This window comes from Vespa mandarinia, chromosome 22 (assembly GCF_050613455.1).
Source record: "Vespa mandarinia isolate Hongniang chromosome 22, ASM5061345v1, whole genome shotgun sequence".
In the NCBI taxonomy this organism is placed as follows: domain Eukaryota; kingdom Metazoa; phylum Arthropoda; class Insecta; order Hymenoptera; family Vespidae; genus Vespa; species Vespa mandarinia.
Genome location: NC_140831.1, coordinates 2,175,001 through 2,185,645, shown reverse-complemented (window position 1 = coordinate 2,185,645; position 10,645 = coordinate 2,175,001). Strand labels below are relative to the sequence as shown.

At 32.1% G+C, this 10,645-nt stretch overlaps 1 protein-coding gene across 1 annotated transcript in view; it reads left to right on the top strand.

Moving 5' to 3' along the window:
• The first annotated feature begins 4,486 nt into the window (after window positions 1-4,486).
• The window catches only part of LOC118447914 (sodium-coupled monocarboxylate transporter 2), an 8,689-nt gene continuing 2,530 nt past the window's right edge, over window positions 4,487-10,645 (top strand). Inside the window, exons 1-9 of the mRNA XM_035880458.2 lie at window positions 4,487-5,152; window positions 6,149-6,308; window positions 6,457-6,522; window positions 6,603-6,722; window positions 6,998-7,152; window positions 7,456-7,596; window positions 8,604-8,712; window positions 9,626-9,735; window positions 10,397-10,580. Of these exons, the coding sequence (XP_035736351.2) occupies window positions 4,959-5,152; window positions 6,149-6,308; window positions 6,457-6,522; window positions 6,603-6,722; window positions 6,998-7,152; window positions 7,456-7,596; window positions 8,604-8,712; window positions 9,626-9,735; window positions 10,397-10,580 (1,239 nt within the window). The 5' untranslated portion in view covers window positions 4,487-4,958. The remainder of the gene's footprint in view (window positions 5,153-6,148; window positions 6,309-6,456; window positions 6,523-6,602; window positions 6,723-6,997; window positions 7,153-7,455; window positions 7,597-8,603; window positions 8,713-9,625; window positions 9,736-10,396; window positions 10,581-10,645) is intronic.

Below are 10,645 nucleotides of genomic sequence, written 5' to 3'. Positions count from 1 at the left end.
GAAGAATTAATTGGAAATGAAGCAAGACGGTTTTTCTTTTTCTTCTTCTTCTTCTTCTTCTTCTTCTTCTTCTTCTTCTTCTTCTTCTTCTTCTTTTTTCTCTTTTTTTTTTTTTTTTTTTTTTTTTTTTGTTAATAATACCCAATCAGAATTTTAAAGTATCAATTAATTAAGTATCAATTAATAAAGTATTAATTAATTAATTAATTTGCACGTACGAAGAATTATTATTATTCTCGATATTTATTAGCAAAATTAAACGATTAATATAAATGATTATCATGATTAATGTACCATAAGAATGAAACGTATCTCTTCGTTAGAAATATTCTGATCGTTTGTTTTAAATAATTACGAATTATTTATATTGATATATATATATATATATTTTTTTTTTTCGATGAAACAACGACATTATAATAATTTGTATTGTTCGTTATTCGAATTATATGAATTTTATGTAAATGATATTTTATTTGATTTAATATCGGCTCGTTTGTTTCAAATATTTCATGAAAAGATATTGAAAGATATTATTCTTATAAATAATATCAATTAAGAATTATAAAATCTGTAATAATCTTAATTAACGATCGAAGATATTAAAAAGAATAACAAAGAGAGAGAAAGAGAGAGAATTATCAGTGTTATCACGAGTTTATAATTTACGTTTATAACTTACGTTTATATAATTTCATTAAAAAAAGAAGAAAAAAAAAGAAAAAAAAAGAAAAAAAAATTAAAAAAAAATAAAAAATAAAAAAAGAACGTAAACCTGTTTTTGTTGTTGTTCTTGTGTTTTCCTTTACTTAAATGTTCTTTCTCTGTCTCTCTCTCTCTCTCTCTCTCTCTCTCTCTCTCTCTCTCTTTTATTCTCCCACTCTTTCCTGTCGTAACATCGAGAACATTGATCGATCGATTAATTATATAAATGATATTTATTCTGTCGAGATACGAGACGTTTTTCTATTTACCAAAAAACAATTTTTGCTCGTTGGATTGGAACGCTTTAATCGACCACTCTCAACCCCCGTTTGCACCTTCACCCTTGCCCTCATTCATTTCGATGGCATTCGATCGAAAATCCGTAATGACAAACGACAGATAGATAGTAAGTAAGTAAGTAAGTAAGTTAGATAGACTGAGTTATTCTTTGTGCTCTAAATGCATTCTTTGAGACACGATGCACTACGAGAAATAGAGAAAGAGAGAGAGACAGAGAGAGAGAGAGAGAGAAGGAGAACGATATTGATGCTCGATATATTGCACTAACACTAACATTCGATACTTTCGTTGTCACTACGATCCTATTGAAATCCTTTGTTGCCCAATCGAAATACGTTTCGCCGATGCACCGTTAAAAGGAAATGCAATTTATTTTTATCTCGTGCCAGTTCGAAGTGAGCTCCTCCTTTATCTTTCTGTTTTCATCTTTACAAGACAGAGAGAGAGAGAGAGAGAGAGAGAGAGAGAGAGAGAGGGAAGCTAAAAAAAGGAAAAGGAAAGAAAAGGATTAAAAAAGAAAATCGTCCGAGGATTCCGTTCGAGAAAAGATTTTCTTTTATTTTTTTAATTTTTCTTTTTCTCTTTCCTTTATCTCTTTTATTTTTCTTCTTTCATTTTTACTTCTGACTATCGCGTTCTTCGTATTCAAAAAATTCGATCCCACGCCTTCCTTTAACGTTTAAACTTTTAAGAAAACTTCGAATTATAAAAATAATCTGATAAATTGATCTAACTCTTTTTTAATCAACGAATATGCTTTTATCATTAAATCGTGAGAAATGTATTTAAAATCATTAAGATTAACGTTTAAAGCGTCACTACTTCTTTCTATTTTCAAAATCTTATATTTTCCACTTGATCACGGATCAGATTTTTCTAACGAAAAATTCAATGGGAATAAAATTATTACGTTCAAAGAAATTAACTTATCCCTTTGTTGTGGGGGGCGGGTTGGGGGGCGGGTTGGGGTGGAGGAGAGGTGGTGGGGAGGAAAGAAAAAAAAACAGGTTGCAAGTTAATTCGATTGAAAAAGAATTTATAAGAGATAAGGTTTCGTTCCTTCGTAGAAATATTCAGCCAATAGCTCCTTCCATGAAAGGCTATTATGCACACACACACACACACATACACACATATATATATATATTTAATTATATGTACAATATACATAATACATACATATACCTATACACGCACATATACATACAATATATATATATATATATATATATATATATATATATATACATATATATGTATGTGGAAAATGTGGTAATGTCCCAACTTAATCGAACCGAGCATAACCGAGACTAGTCGAACGACATAAATTGTATGAGCATAGTAAATGTATGTATGTAGGTGGTAGAAAGCAATGGATACACGATACAATGCTAACAGATCGGACGACGTAAACAACTGACGAGAATAATTTCGTTAAATTTCCTTGACGTCTCTTATATCCTTGCCGTAGGGTAACAAGAATAACGTCGATCGAACGAGAGGAAGAAAGAGAGAAAGAAAGAAAAAAAAAAAAAGAAAAAAAAGAAAAGAAAAAAATTATCTTCATCACCCCCCCCCCACTCCAACCACTCTCTCGTAACCAATCATCTCCCAAACCCATTCAACCAGACTACCCATGTCCAAGATATTAATAATTAATAATACATAGAGACGATTGTGTTTGTTAATGAAAATGATCAAAAGTGCGTGGATGCGTTATTTGTGGAAAAATAAAAAAAAAGGAAAAAAAAAAGAAATAAATCGTAACGATTAAAAATGACCTTTCACGCGCGTTTCAACGCGTTTTTTTCTTTCTTTTTCTTTTCTTTCTTATTTTTTTTTTTTTCTTTTTTTTTTTGGTTAATCGTTTCCATTCTATAAATGACCAGGCAAAGATAATAATGAAAAATTCCATAATTCGTAATCAATGTTTGAGTTCAAGTTCAAGTTCGTGTTAACGATAGAATTGGAATAGTACGGCAAGTCAGGAAAATTTTCCGGCAAGTTCGTTCGATCATTCAATTCAACGGAGATTCAATTCAAAAGAACAGAAACGTCGTTCTCCATTTTTTTTTCCTTTTTTTTTTGTTTTTGTTTGTTTTATTTTTTTTTTCTTTTTTCTTTTTCTTCTTCTTACCACCGAAACTCGGTCCTCCATTCAAAATCGGGATTTGTTAACACGACAGAGAGAGAGATAGAGAGAGGAAGATAGAGAGAGAGAGAGAGAGAGAGAGAGAGAGAGAGAGAGAGAGAGAGAGAGAGAGAAGGAGAGGCTATTGTCGATCTCGTGCGACGAACGATGATATTAAAATGGGGTGAATAGACGAAGATAAACAAAACAAACAAACAAACAAACAAAATCCACCGAGAGAGAGAGAGAGAGATAGAGAGAGAGAGATGAAGACGTGGAAAAAAAAAGAAAAAAAAAAGAAAAAAAAAGACAAAGAAGAATGAATTCGGCTCATGGTACACCGCGAGATATATATATATATATATACGTATATATATATATATATATCATTATAAAGATAAGAGAGCAACGACAAAATCTATTCTGGGAGTTTAAAACGATGCTAAACCGAGATGAGTAGTAGTAGTAGTCCGGTGATTGTTCTTCCGGATGATGATGAGTGACAACTCGGTCTTGGTAGTAGAACTGACCGAATCAACGTATGTATTATACATAGATATGATAAATATAACGCATATTTCATTATGCATTAATATCTTACGCTCGATTCAATTTAATCTGATCAAATTGAAAACGTATGATTATCCAAAAAGGAAAATTAAAGAAAGAAAAAAAAAAAAAAAAAGAAAAAAGAAACGAAAGAAAAAAAAGACCGGGGAAATGTTAATAGAAGAGTGGAAGAAAAAGGAAGGAAGGAAGGAAAGAAAAAAAAGAGAAAAAAAAAAAAAGAAAGATTTCGAGGGAAGGACGAAAGAAGGAACATTTCTTCCATTTTTTCTTTTTTTCTTGTTTTTTTTTTTTTTTTTTTTTTTTTTATTCTTTTTTTGCGAGATGGGCGGGTCAGAGGTAGAAGGGTGTAGGTATGCGTGTGAGAAAATCTACAAAGCACGAAACAATCGTACGATCGAACGTCGAAAATGTTCAGTAGTCCGAAATGAGAACTATCAGGGACGGCACAACGTTGGACAATTTGAAACAATTGCGGACGTTGCGAGTAAGTGTAGTTACTACAACGTCCCACGGGTGCACACGCGATAGAAGAGATTCGGACGAGGGCATAAATACGAGGAAGAGATAGGAGGAAGAAGAAGAAGAAGAGAAGGAGGAGAAGGAGGAAGAAGAAGAGGAGGTGGTGATGGTGGTGGTGGTGGTGATGACGATGACGATGACAATGACAATGACGATGACGATGATGATGATGATGATGATGATGGTGGTGGTGGTGATGGTAGTGGTGGTGGTGGTGGTGGTGGTGGTGGTGGTGGTGGTGGTGGTGATGATAGTGATGGAGATGGAAGTGGAGATGGAGGTTGGAGATGGAATAGAAACGACGGTAGAATCCGCAATTATTCAATTGCCTCCACGAATCGTCGTACCGCCTGGTCGTACAGCCTCTTTTCTCTTCGTCTGTCTGTCTTCTCGTCGACTCACGGACGTTTTCAACCGAGTAAAAACCCGAGAAACAGGAGACGGGAGATAGTAAACAAGGAGATTATAAACAAGGAGATCATCCCCTGGCTTGATCTGTCTCATTTAGAGGCAAAGAAAAAAGTCTTTGCGAATTTTTTTCGTAAATATCGAAAAGAAAGAGAGAGTGTGAGAGAGAGAGAGAGAGAGACGGAGAGAGAGAAGGAGATAAACACGGTGTATCTAATACGAACGATTAATGTAAAGAGAGAAAAAAATCATACTGAGAGAAATTCATTGATCGAGATATTTCGTGAATGATTGGAGAACGTTTGGAGAACAACCAAAGGAAGATATGGACGGCTCGATGGAACCAAGAACGTTTGACATAGTCGATTGCATCGTTTTCATTGGGATGTTAGGTGTTTCCGCGATAGTTGGGATCTATCAGGCATATAGATCCCGAAAGAATCCGGATGCTGTGCGAGAGTACCTTGTTGGAAGTCAAAACATGTCTATATTTCCTATAAGCATGTCTCTAATAGCAAGGTAATATTCGATAAGTATATGCCATTTATTACCTTTTTTTTCTTCTCTTCTCTTTTTTTTTTTTTTTTTTTATTATTATTATTATTACTTTCCTTTTACCTCCTTCTTTTTTCCATTTTCTTTATGCCTTAACCTTTTCATATTACAAAAGAATATATATTCCGTATCATTGTATTCCTTGATATTCGTGATAACGTTACATGTGACATCATGTCTCGCATTCGTCTGATAAACTTTGTAAATTGTCTTTTTTTCGTTGTTTCGTAAGTTTGCTTGAAAAAAAAAAAAAAAAAGAAAAAAAATTATATCCTCCACGCATCTCGATGAATTTTCTTTATATCACGATCATAAATCAATTTACATCCTGTATTCTCAAACGCTTTAAATATCTTCGACAATTTTTAAACCATTATCAAATTGACAGCCTGATTATGTTCGTACGCGAAATAATTAGATTCGGAGAAAGGGACAGATGACGATGAGAGAAAGAGAGAGAGAGAGAGAGAGAGAGAGAGAAAAATAGGACGATTCACGTTTATTATTGACCCTCGGACTCGTTTCGTAACAAATTAAAAGGAATCATTTGAAAGACTTTCAAGTAACCGGAAGTTTTGGGCGCATGGCACGACATTCGTCTCAATTGACTGTCAAGGTTGAACAGCATTAAGATTGTAATTATTAATACCCTTGCACGGTATCTCTCTCTCTCTCTCTCTCTCTCTCTCTCTCTCTCTCTCACTCTTGCATTCGAATAAGGAAAAATTGACTTCTCGTGACTTCTTCATCTTTTTCATTTTCATTTTCATTTTTTTTTCTTTTTTTTTTTTTTTCTCGTTCCTTTTCAAACGTACACGCACGATATCTATTTACCATAATAGTACGACATTAAAGATAAAACATCGGTATACTTAAGTTATTATCAATTACTCGTGAAGAAATTTTGTTTTCTTTTTTTTTTTCTTTCTTTCTTTCTTTTTCCTCTTTTATTTCTTTCAGTTATATTTCCGGCATTTCGATGCTCGGATTACCCGCGGAGATGTACGTTTACGGTACTCAACTTTGGAGCATTGTCTTTGCCGATTGCTTCGTTTCCTTAACCATGGCCATAGTTTATTTGCCGGTCTTTTATGGACTTCAAATTACCTCGTCGTACGAGGTACGTTTTTTTCTTTTTTCTTTTTTTTTTTTTCTCTTCGTAAAATCAAAGAGAAAAAAGAGAAAAAAAGAAAAGTATAAACGAACGATCGACGAAATTAATTATACGATAGAAATGTTAAAATTATTCTAAAATTTTCTCATTTCAGTATTTAGAATTGAGATTCAATCGTATGGTAAGACTAATGGGATCGATAATATTCATTATCAAAATGGTAAGGAGTTTTAATATTATTCAATAATACATCCTGATCGTTAACGTTTATAAGAGAATCATTTCGCGTCTTATTTCTAGCTACTTTACATACCATTGGTGATATACGTGCCGGCGCTAGCATTCAATCAAGTAACCGACATAAATCTTCACATGATAGCTCTATTGGTCAGCATCGTCTGCATTTTCTACACTACGTTGGTAATTTAATATTAAAGTTGATCATTGAAATATTGATTTGTTTCCTTTGAATCAATTCACATTTGATAGATGAATTATCGTGCGAATGATTGAACGATATCGATCCAAAGAAAAGAGAGAGAGAGAAAGAGAGAGAAAGAGAGAGAAAGAGAGAGAAAGAGAGAGAGAGAGAGAGAAAAAAATAGAAAAAAAAAGGAAGAAGGATAGAGGAAAGATTTTTTTTCACGGATTTTCTTTTCTTTTTTTTTTTTTTTTTTTTTCTTTTTCTTTTTTAGGGTGGTCTCAAGGCCGTCGTTTGGACCGACACCATTCAAATGATGGTAATGTTCGTTAGCGTGATCATCGTTGCCGCATTGGGTACCAACAAAGTTGGCGGAGTATATGAGGTTTGGCGAAGGAACGTCGAAACGGGAAGAATAGAATTCTTCAAGTAAGAAATTAAAAAAAGAAAAAGTAATGGACGAAAAAGTGATAGGGAGAAAATGATAATCGAAGATTATCGATCGATACTTTATATCGTTCCTTCTTCATTTTCGATTAATTCGCTCTTATTATGTATATATTAAAAATTAACATTAATTATCTTAAAGTGAATTAATCGAAGAAATAATAATAGATAAGGTTCGATTTACGATACTGCAATGATTTTTCCGTAGTCGGTTCTTCTTCTTCTTCTTCTTTTTCTTCTTCTTCTTCTTCTTCTTCTTCTTCTTCTTCTTTCCATTACGTATAGCATGGACCCGGATCCAACTATTAGGCACACCTTTTGGACCGTCGTTATTGGTAATTACCTAAATTGGCTGGCCACTTGTTCGGTTAATCAAGCAATGGTGCAGAGGTGTCTGGCTATGCCCAACTTGAAAAAATCCAATATGTAAGTTCAAATAGAATAATCTTTCGCGATTGGTCAGTTTTGTTTTTCTTTTTTTTTTTTCCTTTCTTTTTTTTCTTTTCTTTTCCCTAGAAAAAAATAATCATCCTTTCATTTCTTCGTCATTTTTTTGCTCACCAAAATAAAAAACAATATTGAACGATCGATATTATATATATATATATATATATATATATATATATATATTATTATTATTATTATTATATATATATATATATGTTTTTATCAACAATATCATAAATTGATATCTCGTAAATTTTTTCTAGCTAAAAGAAGGAAACGAAAAAGAAATCGTATATACAAAATATCGATATTATGCTTTTGATATCGATAATACGAGATTGGTCGATAAATGATCTCGAGATTTTCGATATTTACATACGTAGAGAATTATGAATAAAATAAAATTATATCGAATAATTTTTCTTTTCTTTTCTTTTTCTTCTTTTTTTATTTTTTTATTTTTTTTTTTTTTTTTTTTTTTTGTTCTACCGAAAATACCAACATTAATAGATCGTCGATGATCTAACAGATCGTAAGACACTGCAGATCAACTTTGTGCTCAGTGCAAACAATTTGTGTATTGCGTGATTCGTAAATATTTTTTTTTTTCTTTTTTTTTCTTTTTATGACAGAAATGAAAACGCTTTTTAAAGCCTGTCGATTATTATTTCCGAGGCTTTAAAAAAATATGTACAGAATTTTTTTTTTTATATTTTTTCTTCTTTTCTATTTTTCTTTTTTATTTTTTTTTTTTTTTTTGGAGTCAAAATCATTCATTCTTAATAAATGAGAGAGCTGTTCAAAGTCTATACTGAGTATAGAGTATAAAATTGAAATTATTTACAAATTATTAAAAATTAAAATTAAAGACGAGACGTTATACGTTTCATTGAAAATATTAAAATAAGTGTTGAAAAAATTTGATCGATATCTTTTTTTCGTTTGTTGTTGTTGTTTTTTTTTTTTTGTTTTTCTTTTTTCCACAGAACGATCATGATAATGGCCATCGGTATAGTTACCATCGTTTCCCTGTGCTGTTACACTGGCATCGTTATTTTTGCTGCTTTCTACGAATGCGATCCTGTAACAACGAAGGTAAGAATCACATTTAGGAAACTAATGTTTTTCAAACATTATCGTTCGATTTTATATACTCATGACAACCCGCAGGGTGCCGTACTGTCATGCCATTTTAAGTGCTTCTTTGAAAATAAAATTACGTTCCACGCGGTTCCGTATAATCTTATTAAAAACGTCGTTAACGTCGTTCGTTCATTCTAATGGACGGAAAATTCAATTTCCCTGTCGTATTCACGACCTGCATTCGTTGAAAATGATTTTCAATTGGACAATGAAAAAAATGAAAAGAATAGAAAACACCAAAAAAAAAAAAGGAAGAAGAAGAAGAAAAAAACGAAGCATATTCGATAAAGAAATTTATATAATTCAATAATACCTAAAGTTATATAATCTTTCTTAATCGTGAGCTTTTTTTTTGCCCCCCCCCCCTCAAAACAAAAATGAAACATCCCCAATGCAATAATATTCGACTCTAATAATTAACTACGATCTAATCTATCTATTCTTCCAATATGATCAATTTATTATCACACGAATTTATAAGAATTAAATATGATAAAAATTATCTTTTATATATCCTTTTATATTTACAAAAGCATAATTGGATAAATCGATAATCGTTCCGTTCATCTCTTTTATTTTTCATTTTTCTCTCTGTTCTTCTTCTTCTTTTTTTTTTTTTCTTTTTCCCCCAAACGGCACGTGCAAATAATATCTTGAAATAAAACGATGAATAATTTGGAAAAAAAAGTGACGAAATTTGTGTGTACGGCGACATTACAAATCGACAAAAAAGATTTATTTCTATTCATTATCGTCGAAACGATTTGAACGTACGAGTCCGAGTTACTGTCGAGAAATTCCAATCGTCATTTTTATCACGTAATCGAAGGACTAGAAATCGATAATAATATTTCGCGTGTTTCAGAAAATACGAAAACCCGATCAATTGTTGCCGTATTTTGTGATGGAGATAGCACGATCGATACCTGGTTTACCGGGTCTCTTTGTATCTGGAGTTTTCAGTGCTGCTCTCAGGTAAGATCGATGGAGAAAAAAATAAAAAAAAAAATAAAAATACAGAGAGAAAGAGGGAGAGAGAAAGAGAGAGAGAGAAAGAGAACAAGCAATAATGCTCGTCATCAGGATTGAAAAATTTAACGATTTAAGATTAACACGAAATTTCTCGTACGATCATGCAAAGTTACGTAAAGTAAGAGCTGAGATAATTGCACTGTTAAAGACATTACGCGTTTGTGAAGAAAATTATAAAAAGAGCAAAGAAAAAAAAAAAAAAAAAAAAGAAAAGAAAGAGAAGAAAGTAAAACAAAAATATTCTTTCCACGGTACCTTTCTTTTTTCCTTCCTCCTCTCTACCTCCCCCCCCCCACCCCGCACCCTCCCTCCCTTTTCATTCACACACGTATATATTAGGTTGAAAACTATGAAATGGGCGTTGAATGAAAATAAAAAAAAAAACTAAACAAAAACGCCCGTTTCATAGTTTCCAAGCTAATACTTATATATCAGGTTGGAAACTATGAAACGGGCGTTGAATGAAAATAAAAAACTAAACAAAAAATTAAATAAAAAATTAAACAAAAAATAAAAAATTTCTTTTTAATGAAATATATATATATATATATATATATATAGTTGTGTTTTTATGTTATAGTTAATTAATATTTGAAATTCGTAGCACTATGTCAACCGGTTTGAATTCAATGTCCGGCGTTATTTACGAGGATATAATAAAGCCATGTTTGAAAAAACCAATATCAAATGTTGGCGCCAGTCGAATAATGAAAGTGATAGTAGTCCTAATGGGTATAATTTGCGTTGGATTGGTTTTCTTGGTTGAAAAACTCAGCAGTTTGATTCAGGTAAGATTTGTCGATTGACGACCTTAAATAGACAATTTGTTTGATCGATCGATCGATCGATCGAT